Source organism: Pygocentrus nattereri, chromosome 1 (genome assembly GCF_015220715.1).
Source record: "Pygocentrus nattereri isolate fPygNat1 chromosome 1, fPygNat1.pri, whole genome shotgun sequence".
In the NCBI taxonomy this organism is placed as follows: Eukaryota; Metazoa; Chordata; class Actinopteri; order Characiformes; family Serrasalmidae; genus Pygocentrus; species Pygocentrus nattereri.
The window spans coordinates 20521104-20539003 of NC_051211.1; the positions used below are offsets into that span (position 1 = coordinate 20521104).

Consider the following 17900-nt stretch of genomic DNA (forward strand, 5'->3'; position numbering starts at 1 on the left):
TTCACCCTGTTCTTCAGTGGTCAGGACCCGCACAGAGCATTTATTATTGGATCATAATGGTGGATCATTCCCAGCACCGCAGTGATTCGGACATGGTCGAGTGTGTTTTTGTGTGTTACGCTGGAGTTTGTAAACACCTCACTGTCAAACAGATCAACTACAGTCTATAACAGTACTACACATTAAACTACAAAGTGCATCTATATGACAGAGAGACTTGATAAAATGGACAAACAGTGTAGGTAGAATGAAGGTGCCCTTAATGAAGTGGCTGGTTGGTGTATAGATGTATATTATTTGTATATATATATATATATATATATATATATATATATATATATATGTATGTACTGTTGTAAGATTTAATATCACTCATTGCCATAACAGGTTGCTCGGGAAGAAGTAGGTATACATTTTTTGAAGTGTCCTGTTATTTATTTAATTCAGTGGTTTGTTTTCTTTAATTCAGTGACAAGACGGTGCATGACTCCACCATGACTTCCATAGAACAAATTGAATTCATTCATCCAGTATCCAAAGCTCCGTCAAATGAAAGGTTGCTTTTGTCATTATCGGGTTTTCAATCCATTTGTTATAGAAGCGAGGCAAATATAAAGAGCATAAATATGGCAGTATCAACACTCCACACTGATTTATTCATGTTCTTTCCAGTTCACATTGTTTCACCCCGTGCTAAGTTTTGGACTAACGAGTGCTCATGTTTGCCTATCAAAAAGCCATTTTCACATAAAGAAATGTTTGAACCGTTTTCTCTAAACTCTAATTATCCAAAAATGCATACACTCTAATGGATGGTGCGTAACTAATTAATCTTGTGAATAATGGGTCTGAATTCTCATGAATAATGTGTCTGAAATCAGTTTATCCCCATTGCTTGTGAGGTAAATTGATCAAGTCAGCAAGCTGTGTCAAGAGTTTAGAATCGTCTGGTGTTGATTTTTCCTAATTCTGTGGCTAGGCAGACTGAGGTGGATTGAGGCAGACCGAGGCATAGTGACTTAACATTTGCACTTAATTAACGTGCCAGTAACTCGATTAAGGAAAAAAACTTCATTACCTCTAATGCATTGCCTTGCTACCCTCATTACCTTCCTTTCTGCATCTGCATGCAGAGATACAGGCTGTGTCCGAAATCCCCTACAGTACCTCCTACTAGTTGGCTTTTCTCAAACATTTCTGCTATGCAGACTTCAGCATGCAATATGGCCAGTGAGAATTATACTCTATTAGGAAGTAATTTGTAGTAGAAGATTCGGACACAGCCACTGTGTATAACTGTATTGACACCCTGATTGTTTCTTCCTGTAGGTGTGACGAGGTCCATGAAAGACAAGGTAACTAAACCCACTGCTATGGCTCAAGGACGCGTGGCCCATATGATTGAGTGGCAGAGTTGGGGTAAACCATCTGCTGGACCAATAGGAGGAGCAGGGCGCTCCAACCTGCACCGTGAGAGAGAAAGGAGAATGGAGAATGACGCCTACAGTGACCTAAGTGACGGAGAGAAGGAGGCGCGAATGGCAGCAGGTACAGTCATTTCACAACAATTCTGAACCTACTCAAAGGAAGAAGCCCCTGGGGAGGTGTTGCATCACTTGTCTTGATTTTTACAGAATAACAAGGTAATGACCACTCTACCAAATTAGTTTAAACTGCAGCCCCACTATAAAGGACTATTTAAGCCCTTAAAATCCCATTTATTCAGTAACTACAGGGACTTCAGCATAAACCAACTGAGCTATTCTAAGGTCATACAAGTGTGAAATACAACTTTAGGCCTGCTGGTGGGCCCTGGCCATTTAAAGGGTTAAAAAACAATTAAGACTTCATTTATAAGGATTACGTTATGATCTATGTAAACCCAAGGCATTCATTGAGATAGTAAAAAGCTAAATAGGTACAGAACCATGATTTATAGAGTACTTTCTATTAGGATGTTGCTGTTGCAAACCCAAACCCCTACATTTCATTCGAAATCTTGGTGTTTTACTCGACTCATCACTCAATTTTGATCTGCACATCAAATTCCTCACCAAGACTGCATTCTTTCATTTACGTAACGTTGCTCGTCTCCGACCGTTCCTGTCTGATAAAGATGCCAAAACTCTGGTTCATGCCTTCATTATGTCCCGCATTGACTACTGTAACTCCCTCTTTGTTGGTCTCCCTGTAAAGTCTATCCAAAAGTTATAGTACATTCAGAACTAACAGCTAGAGTTCTCACCCACACTAAGCGTTCAGCTCATATCACCCCCATTCTCTCCCAGCTACACTGGCTACCGGTCCCGTCCCATATAAAGTTTAAAATCTTACTTCAAAGCTTTGCATAATCTTTCTCCCCCCTACCTCAGAGAACTGCTGACCTCTTACACTCCCTCTCGCTCTCTCAGATCTTCTATCAATAACTTACTTGCTGTTCCACGCACCAGACTTTCCACCTTGGGAGGGAGGTCCTTTAGTGCCATGGCCCCCAAACTCTGGAACTCTCTTCCTCAATCCCTCAGGGACTGCTCTACTCTTTCTTCTTTTAAATCCGACTTAAAGACTTTTCTGTTTAATGCACATTTTTCTTCCTCCTCCTCTGTATAGGTTTTTTTTTTTTTTTTGCTATGTGATGCGTCCTGGGGTTGTGAAAGGCGCTATATAAATGTAATTTATTATTATTATTATTATTATTACATTTCAATTATAATTCAAAACAATAATTCTAATATTTTTTCCCTAAGCTTGTAAGTTAAAAGATCTTTTTGATTCAAAAAAGAGAGAGAGAAAAAGAGAGAGAGAAAATTGCTGTCCCATGTTTTCATATCACTACCGAGACAAAGAGTTTTAGTCCGTTTTAGCCATGTCCCTGCATTTTAGCGCAGGAAGTGAGACTGCATCCCTGTCCTTCGTGGCCACATGGTGACCAGTTAGATCCCATTGTTTTGAAGTAAATGTGCCCCAAAATCTGAAAAATAATGAGTAAAATTAAGAATTGTCACTAATGAAACTACCAAATGTGTTTTAGCAGACAATACTTAATATTACACACTCATTTTCAGTGTTATGATTTTGACAAAATGTAACGTTCAATCAGTTATTTGAATAAAATAAACATAATTAAGGTCATTTAAAGCAAGAAAAACATTGGCTAAAGTCCAAATCAGTTAAAAGTCGGTAAGGAAACAGTTTGGTAGAAGAATCCATGAACAAAGCAATAACAATCTACATCCATTGAATTGGTCAGTGCAAGTGTTTCTAAGTGCAGATGATTAGTTCAGGTGACCGTGGCTCTTGACAGAACTCTGATTGATTGCAGTTATTGTCACTAATAACGAAAGCATAGTGTAATTTGCCATCTGACACATAACTCAGTGAAGTGAAGAAATCCTGTCAAAAGTGCAGATTATAAATATTCAGTCAATTCTCCATTTGTTAGGAGTGAAGAGGTGAAGATATTTTATTATTATTAGAATTTGACGAAAAATTACTGTATGTACTGTCTTTAATTGCAGAAAGAAAAAATCGAAACTTTGTGCCTTTTAAATTTTTTTTTACATACAAAATATGTAACAAGTGCAGAAGTGCAGACTCTTGACTGGTTGATGCAGAATGTAAATGCAGTTCTTTATTTAACTATGTATGTTTCAGTACGTTGTAATTATATCATAATGATACAGTAAAAAACAACAATAATAACTCTTCTACAAGTAAAACGTCTTAGGGTTTGGTATGCCTGCCAAAAATCAAATAACTACATGCACAAATAACCAAATAAGTTTCACAACCCTTATAGTCATGTATTTAAAATATTTCCTGCATCTTAGTCTTAATATAAATGCATAGATCAGTATAACCCAATGACCAAAAATTTCATCAGCTCACCTTAAACAGGTTCTGGGGGAATAAATCCCAGGAATGCACTCATTCAGATGAGCACAGTCATTTGGTAAATGTGTTGAGATTCGATTTTGCTCCATCATTTGATGAGGAGAGAAATAACATCTCGCCCTGGAGGGCGTCTTCCCTCATTTTGCCCTACATTATGGTGTGTCAGAGAAAAAGATCATTCTCATATTTGCCTTTATTAAGCCATAATAATCCATCCATTGCTTCACTTTTCAACAGGAGTGATGCAGCAGTTTGCGATCTCTGAGGCCACACTGCTGGCCTGGAACTCCATGGATGGAGAGAGCCTCTGTGCCGACTCCAACCAGGGCAGCGTGGCCCACCTCAGCGAAGTCAACCAGGAGAGCATCACCAGCAGAGGTAAGCACAACAAGCACCTCCGTCAAATGTCGAGCAAACATGACTGACATTCAGGATTAGTTGCACCTCATTCAGCCATCACATCAGATTATATGTGAAGAATGAATCATTTGACAGAAAGGCCTGCTACTGCAAAGGATAGCTGGGTTATCTCGTGAACTTTGACATTATCTCAGGGTTTTGTCTGCTGTGGTGCGTGGCTCGGGTTCAAGCTAGCTGAATCATTGTGAAGCAGATTTTCAAAAGCGCTGCCGTGAGGCTGTTTTTGGCTAATGAATCCAATTACAATATAAAACAGTGGTGCCAGAAATATCCATATGCCTATGAACACTATCATACCTAATGTGTCATCAAAGATACATTCAGAGGCGTTGGCTTTGTCCCTTAACTCACTGAAATCTGCCCTTGGAGTAGTTGGGACACGGACATGTGTATACTGGTCGTAGTAAAATGTATCAGCATGTGGAATTGAAGGTTTCTGTGTGATACCATGTTTTCTATCACTATTTAAAAAGAGCACAGTTCTGCTTGAATTATTTTCATTTCGAAAATCAACAAAACATAATATATGCAGATTTGACTTTTTCGTAGAACACTACCAGCTCATTCTGTTTTGACCATTTGTCCAGTTGTTTTCTAACAACCACTTCATCCACAATAGTCACAGTACAATGAATCATCATGTAGAACTGGAGCTTTATGTGTACACGTTCAGAAATTCACATCACTATAGGTTTGTCATTGATTTGTTTCTTCAGAGTAATAATTAAAGGTGGCTGAAGTGTGAAACATATTCCTGTGCAGAACCCCAGCCCAGATTCTCAGATTTCTCTTCCCTCCTTCAGTCTGGCAGTCCCTTCTCATACTACATCCATATATTAAAGGCATGGTCCAAACTCATAAAATCAAGATCGTAAAGAATAGATTAAATGGCAGAAAAAAATAAAGTAAATAATAAAGTAATAATAAGGAATTAGGCCCCTTTCCCTGTATGAACATGCAGTAGGAAATAGCAGTTTATCACTGTTTAGTCTTGAGGACAACCTCACAGTGATGTGTTGCACTTTTAAACGTATTAAAGATTCTTCAGTGTTGTCCACAGACCATACATAGTTTTTGGGTTTTTCTTCTCCACACGTTTCCCATCACAGCACCACAAAATCTCTGGCTTTTAAATCTTGCCTGTGTGGTATCTTGCACTGTTGTGTTGGAACATCTTCCAGACATGACAAATAGCTGCTCAGTGTTGCTGTAAACATGTGAGCCATTCTTTTAGACCGCCAGTGTAGTTAACTAGCAAATTCATCCTAAGCAGCTGTTGCAGGGCTTTTTGTTGGCACACAACTACGTTTTCAGCAGAAAAAGGAATGTTCTGTGCTAAAGCCTGAGCTGGCTTCACTAATTAGTATCTGCCTTCATGACATTGATTAAGTGTGATGGGGAAATGTGTTATTTAGTGAAGCTAGCTAAGCGTTGAATGTTGAACTTGCTTTGTGAAACACTCTTAAGATTGCCTTAAAGTATATTTCTGGGATGAATTGAATGATGGCACTGATCTGTTAGCCTTTATCTCAGTACAGGCGCTAGTATCAGCAGAAAATATTGTATTGGACATTGGAGAAAGAGAAGAATAAACAGGGTTGTTTGGCAAATTCCAGTAAAACAGTTATTTAAAAAAAAAATCATTCACAAATTAAACAAAAAATTACTCTACATGTAAAAAAGAAATGTAAATAAAAGAAGAGTGGTACCTTGCCATCTCTAAGCTAATGTAGGTCTTTAGGTCTTTTAATCAGTAGGAGACCCAAATATGATAAAACTTTGGAAACTGAGAACCAGAATGGCCGGTCTCCCAGACATGGATTAAGCCGAGTCCAGGATTTGATTGCAATGCCATTGGCGAATCACCATTGGGAATTCCTTTAATCTAGGCCAGGGGATCAACCCAAATGTTAAGAAGAGCCATTTTGTCCTTTCAACAAAAATCAAACCACCTTGGGAACCTTGTTTTATGCCCATTTTAAGTACTATCTTGGCAGTAAATGTCTCAATATGTGCTAAAGTCCTAGTATAGGCTAACAAATCTAATATAAACAAAAACACAGACTTACTTTGCTCGGCTTTAAGCTTTTCTCCGCACCTCTGGCAGGAAACTTTTCCTCAAAAGTGGAAGAGTTTCTTGTAAAATGTCTCTCAACATTTGACTTTCTATGAGGCTGAAGTCAGCTTCTCGCTCGCCAGCTTCTTGTTTAAATTTTCCCGTTCTGCCTTACATGGAATGTAACTGCTGCTCCATTTAAGGTGGAACAGGACAGTTCAAACAAGATGCTGGTGAATGAGAAGCTGACTACACCTTTACAAATTTTTAGTGTTTGACAGTTTCTCATTGCTGATTAAACATATAAAGAAACCAGCTGGAGTGATTATACAAAGAACACACTTCTGCACATTCTAATGCCCAAGTACTGTTTAATTGCTGAATTTAACATATTGGAGAAAAAACAAAACATTAAATGTGGCCTGTGCAAAAGTTATGGCACATTTCGTAATGTGTGGTGCATTTTCTCAGTGTGTTTAATTAATAGAAATTGCGCACTAAGATTAGAAAAATAAATGCCCTGTTTAGGTTTGTTCCCTGTATAGGATGTGTAGGACCATGTGCTACCCCGAGCTCAAGGAGGACACTGGAGGCAGGATTCAGGGTTGCAGCAGCCATGTTTCTTTAATTTACCCAAATAAATACACAAAATAAACAATCAAACGCTACACTGACCACTTTTCAGTGGCTGAAGCTAGCTAGCCTTTTAGTCTGCTTCACTAAGCTTTTCAGCTCTTCAGTCTCTTGTTGCTGCTGCTCGTCCCTCTCTCTCCCAGTTCCCTCTCAGCTCTTTTTAAAAGGCGCTCACACTGCCAGCCAGATCAGCATCAGCTTGCTCTCTTTAAGGGCAGCGTGAGCACCCGAGCCGAGAGTGAACGAGAGCTCGCTGCTGCACCTCCTGGCTACCGCCCCCAGCTGCTAACTCGGCTGCCCGGGTCGAACACGAGGTGTAGTGAAGTGGCCTCGCCGCATAACCGGGGACGAGGACTCAGTCCTTGCCGGCACCGTTGTCGTCGTCCTCCTCTTCCCGCCGTCACTCCCACGACTCCCGTCACTCTCGTCTGCCGGGGGACTCGGGCTTTGCTCTCTGCCCCCTCCACACACCCAGCTCTCACCCCGGCATCTCATCGAGGTTCTTCACCGCTGGGTGTTCGGGCGCATGTCACAGGATGTTAACCCATTTTCATTTATAAAATCAGCAAAATATGTAATCTGACCGGGGTGTTCAAGATTTTGCATACAACTCTATTAGGTCATCTTTTTTTGACCATTTGTCCTGGTGGTGCCAGCATGAAAGTCTCTGATCTGTAACCTTTAGTTTAGAGAGATTACCTATTATTATCTTCTGAGCAACATTTAAAAATAGTGCATTTTCTCTGTTATGGCAAAATGTAGTTGTTGCACCCTTTGCCACAAGACACTGTCGCTTCACTTCTAACGATCAAAACTAAAGTCTAAAAATAAGCTTTAGAATATCCCTTTATTTAATAAATCCAGTAGCGACCTGGATGATTCAACATGCAAAATATCGATTCAGATTTGAGAGGCAAAAATCTCATTATGTAGTAACCAAAGCATCAGACACCATAACTCTGATCAATGCTGGACTCCACACTTCCATATTTTACCAGTGATGGGTTTCATATATCTGTCGTGATTTATATTGTTTACCCTGCTTTGACTGATACTGCATCCAGTGTGTTTGACAGGTGTTACACTGTTAGACATGGCTTTATTTAGTGCATGGAAATGTGGCAGAGCCAAAAAGTGGAAAATGGCAGCTGCAGGGCTCAGGGCAGGAGAGCAGAGTGCTGCAGTGTGGAGAGGCGTTCTGAGTCACGGTTCATGCAGAGAGTGTATTGACACTGGAGCTGTCACGATTACTCAGTTAAAAAAAGTCCGTTTAAAATGTACCTTCTTGGTAGATCAGTAGTGATTAGTTGGCAGTTTGCATGATGATAATGCAGTTTAAATTCTACTGATAGATGCAGAAGAAACTTCGATAGATGCACCCACTTATATGCAGTTTTTCCACAGTGTTTATATCTGGATTGTTCTACCAAAATGGTTGCGTTAGCGGCAGTTTGAAAAGATGCAGTGGCGTTTCACAGGGCTCAGAGCAAGCCTGTGCTTCATTTTACCACATGTTTTGATAGTAACTGTTTTGATAGTGACAATTTTAGCTCATTTTGAGCAAAACTGAAAAACACTAGCCAGTACATGACTAGCAACCACAGCTTTGATCAAATGTACATGCATAAAATAAAAATAAAAAATCATTAAAACACTGAAGGTTTACGTAAGTGCAGAAAATATGTGACCATTCTTATGTTACACACTAATTTTTGGCTTTGAAACACATTTACTTCAAAGCAATAGGATCTAACTGCTCACCATGTGGCCATCAGGGACAGGGATGCAGTCTCACTTACTGCTCTAAAGTGCAGGGGTGTTCAAAACAAGGAGTAAGCTCCACTTAAGCTCCACCTAAGGAGTAAAACAGCATTTTGGACAGTATTTAATTTTTTTTCCCCCTCATTTAAAACTTAGGTAACACTTTATTTGGGTGGTCCACTGTAGATTCTTCATAAATGTTCAGCATAGATGTATTTAAGTATCATTCCACTGAATAGTCATTAAATGCCACTGAACTTGAAGTTGAATGTAACTTAGATGATTTACTATAGATGCTTTGTAAATGCTCAGTCTGCCTTTCGATAAAATTGAATTAAATACCCATTAAATTCAACTGAACCTGAAATTCAGTGTGAAAGAGTTTATTAAATCTGTCCCTAAACCCTAAACCTAACCCTAACCTTAACCTCAAGCCAAAACCTACATCTACTTCTAACGTCATAACCATAACGTTGTTGATAATCAACTGCAGATCACCAGAAAGTTGGTTTAAGTAGCTATAGAGCATCCAAATAAAGTGTGTCCAAAACTTAAATATAAATCTTTTGAATTCACTTTAAAAATATTCAAAAATATTTTCTAAATAATAAAAAAGCATTGAAACAAATGTCAGTTCAAATGTAGGTGTTAGTGTTTGGGACAGACACTTCCCAATAGAGAATACCCCATAAATGATGATTTTGTATATATTTAGCTTATTACTATCAGTGAATGCCTCAGGTTTAAGTAGTTCATAACACAATTCCTTGTAAATAGGTCAAGTCTGAATCCTTAATTGTCTTTTTAAAGATCTTTTCTACACACTTAAAAAGATGTTTCTTTAGTAAAGACAGTGGTTCTATATAGAAACATGCTTAAATGGTCCTTTGTTTGGTGAAATGGTTCTTCAGTTTGATGGAGAATGTGCTGCTATGGTTCTAACTATAACCTGTTTTCAAATGTTTCTGTATAGTACCAAAAGGGTTCTGCTGTTGTTAGGATGGCAAGTTTGCAAGGCTGCCTGCTGCACCACTTTTTTGAGTTAATTCAGCTTGGTACCATGCTGCCTCATTATCAGCTAAAACTGCACCTGCAGGCTGCCCCCCCCCACTGCTTCACACTGTAACCCCAGGCTGAGAGGAGTGCTTAAAACATATCCGTGTTTAATGACACAATATTAAAAGAAGAAGAACACACAGGCAGTGGTCTTTGTCCACGAAAACCTTTTCATTTTTTCTTGGTTTACGAAACATCTAACAATGTTGCTTGGTCATCAGGAGGTTATGAATTTGAATCTCAGCTACAGCCATTCTTTGTTTGGAGTCTTAAAGGAGGAAACACTCAGCCCTCACTTCTTTCATCTTTAGAGCGTCTTGCAATACGGAGGCCGTGGCCTGCAAGTGTAAGTTAGCAGTGACTGAATTGCGACTGGGATGTAAATTGGCACCGTCTTCTGTAAATCAAGGTCCAGCCCTTTCTTTTGGCAGAGAAGACTAGCTTGAGGCTTGAACGCTGGTCGTCGTTTGCCAGAGTGGCAGTTAGTTGTGGTAGTGATGTCAAAGCACATGGGTGTTTGGTTGCTTCTGATTGGTTGAACTCATCTGCAAGTTGTTCGCAAGCTCTCAGTTCTTAAATATCCCCACCTTAAACTTCTTACCTCAATGTTGTAGATGATGTCAGCTATAATTATTCTCAGATTTATTTTATATAAAAACTTATTTGATATAAAAACAATCTTTCAGCTCTAGGGTCTAGTGTAGTGTACCATCTATCTCTACCTTATTGTTTCTAAGATCTCCTGTACTCATATTTTGTTAATATTATACGTACGAGTACAATAAGTTCATTATTTTATCTTGATGGCAGGTGCTCTTTCGAGACAATGTGCCTATATACTGTCCACTGAAAAATGATGCACTGCATTTTTTTTTTCTAAACGTGTCCAAAATTTCGCCATAAATATTACACCAACACAATTCATATTTAGATTCATATGGAAATGATGTGCACATTTGAATCAAGTACATTATGGGCAGCACAACTCTGGAACAAATGGACTTCTGTTTGGGGACCAGTAAAGGTTTAATTTTTCCGGTTGCCATCCTTACCCTTTGTCACTCCTCATTTCTTCTCCTCATGCCCTGTAGATCAGCCAATGCATCACTCTTCTGCAGAAGTCTGGCCTCACACTTGCGTCTCACAGGGCCTCTACTGCCTCTCCTCCTCTGATGCCTGGGAGCCAATCAGCAACGAGCCTTCAGGCATGGCCTCTCCAGCTGCCGGCTCCTACATAATGGCAGGCGGGGCGTCTGGAGAGGGTTACGATGGCTCCGCCCTCTATCTGTCCCAGCAGCAGCAGCTGACACTGCAGCAGCAGAGCCACTTACAGCAGCTGCAGCATCTCCAGCAGTACCAGCAGCAGCAACTACTGCAGTACCAACAACAGGTTTGAACAGTTCAATTATTTATTTCGCAGTGCCACCAGCAACAACAGTAAGTAAGCAAGTACATTTTTGTTTAAAAGACACATTTGAAATGACAGTTGACCTCATAAAGAGAAATATATTATATGGCCAAAAGTATCTCTAACAGGTGGATAAAGTTAAGCATATAGCCATGCAACCTTCATAGACAACCACTGGCAGCAGAATGGGTCATACTGAAGAGCTCAGAATGTTACTCATATTTTGTCATGAACAAGCAAGTTTTTATACAGTCTTATGCTTAATTTTCATGGCTTATTTCAATGTATTTTACTGTGTGATGCACGGAAAAAAAATCCCTGGGTCTATTCTCTAAACACCACACCACATCTCACCGCGTCTGGGACTCGCACTGACCACTTAACATGGGCGCCAAAATGAAAAGCAAGATTTATTGCATTGCTCACATCACGCAAATGCAGTGAATTAGGCCTATGAGAATTCATGTGTGGTTCACTTGATCGTTGCTCGAGAAAGACTTAATTCATTTGAACCGTTTTCTGGGTTTGGTGGAGTCCAGGGGAGTGCTACCTGCAGGAGCGCATAGTCGAAACAGTGAAGTACACGGTGATTCAAAAACATTCATCCGATTCCAAAATGATTTATTTCAATTGTAACTCATCACAGAAAAATGTAGCAAACTGCAAATTGTTTAAGTGAGCATGAAGTTTATGATGTAATTTTACAAGTGCTCAATATGACCTTGCAATAGTCCAATTCATTCAATGTGATTTCAATCATGGTTTCTAGGGACCTCACGGTTGTAAAATGGCACTTTGAAATCAGATGAATCTTTTAAAATCATTTTTGATATATATTTGAATGGTTGAGGAAGGGGCTATTTTCCAGGATTTGGGCTTGGCCGCTTACTTCCAGTGAAGGGTACTGTTAATGCTACAGCATACAAAGAAAGACATGTTAGACAACTGTATGCTTGCACCTTTGTGGCAACAGTTTGGAGAAGGCCCTTTTCTGTTCCAGCATAACTGTTCGCCTATGCACAAAATAAACTCCATAAAGAAAGGATTTGATGAGTTTGGTGTGGAACTCAAGTGCATCTTCCTATAGATGAAATGATAAAAAAAATCAGGATTCTAGAGGCTCTTATGTCTATCTGATTTTTTAAGGGATGCTACCTCCACTGTTAAAGTGGGAAAAGGACTTACAGTGCATAACTGAAGATAGTGTGCAGGGAAACGTTTGTGAGAATGCACAGTATTTCTTCTTTAATAGCTGCCCTGTGTTAATCCAGTTTAGTATCATTCATCAGATATGAAGGGTTATATATAATGATTAACGATAGCTCAGTGTATTGCCAAATGTAAAGTGGAGATTAGATCTTTGTTAAATATTCTCTGGTCTTGCCCTGACATGGAGGGAAACTGGAAGGCATTTTTAGAGGTCACCAAAGTGGATATACCCCCGTTACCAAGGCTTACCTTGCTAGGAGATGAATCTGTGTCACAGGAACAAATAGGGGTGAATCTTGGGTTTATTAAGACAGCACTCCTTGTCCCTAAAAAATGTTGTTGGGTTATTGAAGTTCAAATCGTGCAGATGTTTTACATGTAATCTTGATTTAATAGTGAAAGACTAATAAACATATTGATGAAAAAAAATCTAAAAATTCAGGGTGCATATAATCAAAAAGAATGCAGGAAGACCAAATAGTATAAAAATTATGAAATAATAATAATAATAATAAATGTAACCATATTAATAAGATCTCAAAATGCTTGATTTGAAATCAGTGATACATGAGACTTTTATAATACTTAGAGGTAGACTGTTCCACAGCCTCAGAGCAGCAACTGCAAAAGCACAGTGCTCCTTAAGATTCAGCCGAAGTAACCAATTTGAGGATATTAGACCCAAGAGCAGAGTAAGGGTGGAGCAAGTCTGCAATGTAGGACTGGGTTAGCCCATTAAGAGCTTTAAAAACAAATAAAAGAGGCTTAAATTGGATCCTGTAATGGACAGGAAGCCAGTCGAGAGAGACTCAAAGTTGGATAATGTCTGTTTTCTTGGTGCCTGTAAGCAGTCTAGCAGCTGCATTCTGTACAGCCGGAACTCCAGTTTCCATTTCTGTTCTTCTTCAGCAACTGCCGACCCTTAGAAGTCGAGAGTTATTTGTGCGTTTTGCTATACCACTTAAGTACAATTACGCAGTTATATGATTCATGCCACAGTTACCTGCAGAACTTTCAGAGCATTTATGTTATAATGGCATTCTGTATTGACATATTTGAGACTGCACTTGTGATTTCTCAAGAAATGACAAACTTATTGCAAAAAAATAAAGGATTTTGTTTTCGCTCTACAAAGCACATCTTCAAGTTCATGCCTCCTCTTCAACTTATAAACTCAAATATATGGACTGAATGTGTATAATGTGCTGTTTTGACAGAATGAGCTAGAAATAATGAATGTGTGTGGAAAAATTGCACCATGCCGTTGTTATTGCCACTGATATTAGTGATTCTAAGGGTTAAATATCAAAAAAGCATTTTGATAATTTGGGAAATAATTCTTTTTCGTCTTTACACTATGCTTCTTCAAGTCGCTGGAACATCGACTACACAGCGCCTCCCATTCCTTGCAAGCCACGCCCAACAGCACCATTCACAGCCTGGGACCACCCACTCACCCGCGATTGGCCGACTTGTGGGCAGCGGCTCAGGTGGAGCCCCATCAGATGGAGATGATGGGACACATGGGTATAACCCTGGCAGAAATGGGCATGCCTGAATCGTATGGGGACGAGTTAGTTACAGAAAATGAATGCATCCTTGAGCAACAGGAGGAGGAAGCCAGGGTGAGTCTGTAGCATTTTAAATGCCAGTGCTGAATCAGTTTAATAAGCCTATTTGAAGTAGCGCATTAACTTTCAGAGTAAGTGACTTTCAAAGTCCTATTAGGCCTAGAAACTAGGGATGCACCATTCATCAATTTTTACGGCCGTCAATTTCTTTACAGCCAATTTGGACGATTTTGTGACCAAATTTTATTAGCCTTTGAGCTTGAAGACCACAGCGTGTGGGCAAAATGAACTTATGAAACACAGTAGCACATTTTCAGTACTTTGTATTAGCCAAAATTGCAATAGAAATAACCTTCTTTGCTTTTTAATGGCATTTTACTTAAAATCAGTACTAAATAAAAATTTAAAAATCAGTCAAAAAACTTGACTGTACTACCATACACTAAGGAAGAGGCAGCTGGCAGTTTAGCATGATGATTCATGTATAATTATGCTCCAATTATGATCCTGCATCCTTATTAAAAATCTATTAAATTGTTTAAAAACAATGATTTGGCCATGAATTAAGCAGTTATCCCTCTATGTTATTGATCAGCCAAGACACATTTGCTGTCTGAAGTCCACAAAAAATCTGACAAAATTACTGACAAAATGCAGGCTGCTACTACTGTTTACTGTACATTTTTACAGATAACAATATGTCATATAGCATACCACAGTGGGTATTGGCTAATTAACCACAGGTCTGCCTACTACAGCACTAGCTGTACTTCTAGGGTGAAGGCTGAAGACTGAGCTTTTCTCTTCGTTGCATTAAACTATGTCAGCTTTACTGCTTACCTAACTCGCTGTAGCCAGGTAAGTAGTAGCCTATGTTAGGAACCTGCATATCTAAGCAGTGTTCCCTCTGTTCCTACCACCAGGAACTGTCAAGCAGACTAATATTTACATGTTGAAATTAAAAAAGGGTGTCGCTCCATGCCTTATGGCAGAGAAGGTTAAAATTGTGACATTACCAATGGAAACATGCAGCCTTATAAACGTTGCCATGGTGATAACGGATGCTAAAAAGAGAGCTTTGCTGGTCACTTCTATTGTCTAAGGTACAATATAAGGAAAAAGATGCAAGAACTCAGCATCCTATATTAGAGTTTAAGACAAATCACATTCTGTATCATTTTCATCACGAGAGGACTTTTTTTCTTTTGAGCAGTCAGAAATATGTGCCCTTCCAAGTGAGGGGGTGTAGGCAACCTCCAGGCCCCCCAATAGCTTCGCCCTTCACATAAGCCTTGTAGCTCTAGTCCAAAACCAAGAAATAAACTTGGGACCACAGACAAAGGAAAATGTAAATAAGATAAATGACATTTTGGGCCTAAACATCTTTTTAATAACGACTCTTGTTTGTTCTTTTCTCCAAGGAGGATGACATCACATTAACGCTTGAGCCTGAGCCAATGTCCGTAACCCCCGTTCTGACCCCTCCGCCTCCAAGAGAGGACCCCACACCACCTGGCGGCACGAGTCCAGCACAGGCACCAGCAGAGCCAACGGCTGAGCACATGACCTTCGAGGTCACATCCTACGTTGTCCAATCACTGGAGGAGAAGGAAGAGGAAGTGGTGGAGGAGGGGACCGTGGTTGTAGTGGCAACCAATTGACAGCAAGTTTCACCGAAATGAAAAGTCTTGAACAAAACTGTCTTTACCCAAATAATCAACTAATTAAGCTAATGTATACCCAACCCCCGTCCCAAGGTGTATTCATTCTCTTTTTGTCCCGACAAACATGGTGAAGGACTTTTGCGGCGAGAGATGCACTGACTTATACATTATTAAAGAGTGATGGAGGACATAATATTAGAATTGGCTGCAATGAACTGGAGATGATGCCCAACGCCTTTTCAGAGAAGACTGGAGTTTTATGGCCGACGAGGGAGAGATGAAAAAAGACTGAGGACACTTACAAAAAGAAAATAACGAGTGCAATACCAAGATACCAAGACAACCAAAAGAACGTGCATGCATTTTGAATATTTAAGTGACTGAATTACCAGTAATCCATATAGTAATAAGAAATACATTGATTTTTTTAATAAAACTAAAAGCCAATAAAATGATATGTATTTGTATGTACGTACAATATGTATGTATGTTTGTATGTATGTATGTGTGTCTGAATGTATGAATGTATGTAAGTATGTATGTATAAAGGCATATTCTGGAAAAAAAAACATATTATCAATTCGCCATTTGGCAATAATGTTGTGTGAAGTGTCTCCTATGTATTTTACCTCCAGCATCCACAAACTCACACACACACACACACACACAACAAATCTATTTTTCTTTATATAACCAAGCACAATACTGCCCAACTGGAAACAGTGCTGCCCTGTTCAACATCCATACTGAACTGCTATTTATAAGACTTATGCACTATTATGGACATAAAAGAATGTACTGTCTTTTGAGTGATGATTCCATTTCTTGTTCCATCAGCCCTTTTCCCCAATTCGTCTTTGTATTTGTTTGACTTTTGGGCCTTTTTCTTTTGCTTCATCATGCTACGGAGTACTGATTTTCCCAGAACAGCAAAGGAAAGGAGGTTCGAGCATTTCTCATAATTCTCAAATTATCAGTAGAACACCTGTACGATCAGAGGATGAAATGACAAACAAACATATGCAATATAGCTTGCATACAACATCTAATAATGAAGAAGAGCATGGTGTGCATGTGTATCATAGCAAACTTAATGGTTTTCAGGCCTAACTGACTCAAACGCACTGAGAAAATATGGGTATTTCTAATCATTTGAAAACACCGGTACTGCATTTTGCTCACTGTATCATATATTTTCTACCATGTCGTCATGACAGACCGCATGACTGTGGACATGAAGGCTGAAATAGGAGAAACGAAGGTGCTAGATATGTTGATCGCTGGCTTTCATCTATTTTGAAAAGCTGCTTTCCTAGTTGACAAGAGAAGATATGAAGCTAGTAATGTGTGAAAAATGTTGTTAAATTAATGCTTTTGGCTAATGCAGAGTTGAAGGCCTTGTTTAAAGATTGTTGCAATTATTTGACTTTGCAAATGATTTCCTCTAATGATTTTATGGAGAATGGGTGAGTTTAATTTCTAGTGCTGAAACCCATTATGCAACTGGAGCAACATTTATTTTTGTATAACTAATACATTCTATGATATGTAATTGTTTAACAAGGTGGAGAAAGGTCTAATGAGCATGCCATTACTGTGAAAATTCCCACGGTTCCAGTGATTTAAGAAAACTCATTAAGTTGTTATTCATCTTCTTAAAAGTGTTTTTTAACACTTCTCTAGATGAAAAAGGTGACACTGGAAAACTGCAGCGTCCGTATTTTATTTTTTATATACATGTTAACATGATTGGATGGCAATGTCACATAGTCATTACCACATCTACACTACATTATAGTAGTATTATAGGCACTGCGTAGTCTGGAGAGCTAAACAATGATGTTATGAAAAAAGACCAATAACTCCACATTACAGTTCTGCTTCAATATCAAGGTTGAATTTGACAATTAAAGGTGCAAAAGGAATTTGCAGTCAAAAGAACAAGGAATATGCGTGAGCTGTCATGCTAAGTTGTAGCCTCATATCCAGTATGTGTGTATTTTCATGTGTTATGTGTAAATAAAAATCTTACTGTGAGGATGGTCCCTGCCTGGTTGGAAGTCATCAAACCAGTCTAAGGACGTTCCAGAAGAAACCTGCCTGAACACACAAACACAAATGGTTAATTCATTGATTTGAAACTTGACTTCATCCTTAACTGACAACTGGACTCAGACTCATCTCTGAATGACTAATGACTCGACTCAGACTCTGCCTTAACCGAATGA

The 17900-nt window shown here is 39.1% G+C and overlaps 1 protein-coding gene across 6 annotated transcripts in view; it reads left to right on the top strand.

The window, feature by feature from the left end:
• fam131ba (family with sequence similarity 131 member Ba) overlaps window positions 1-16475 on the top strand; it is a 60842-nt gene extending 44367 nt beyond the window's left edge. For 5 of the 6 annotated variants that reach the window (XM_037541049.1, XM_037541051.1, XM_037541058.1 and 2 more), the window contains 5 exons: window positions 1330-1548; window positions 4132-4272; window positions 10912-11210; window positions 13808-14062; window positions 15430-15669. In XM_037541049.1, coding sequence (XP_037396946.1) covers window positions 1330-1548; window positions 4132-4272; window positions 10912-11210; window positions 13808-14062; window positions 15430-15669 — 1154 coding nt within the window. Of the gene's footprint in view, window positions 1-1329; window positions 1549-4131; window positions 4273-10911; window positions 11211-13807; window positions 14063-15429 lie in introns of all 6 variants that reach the window. The other variant, XM_037541038.1, reaches the window with a different exon arrangement.
• The last annotated feature ends 1425 nt before the right edge of the window (window positions 16476-17900 follow it).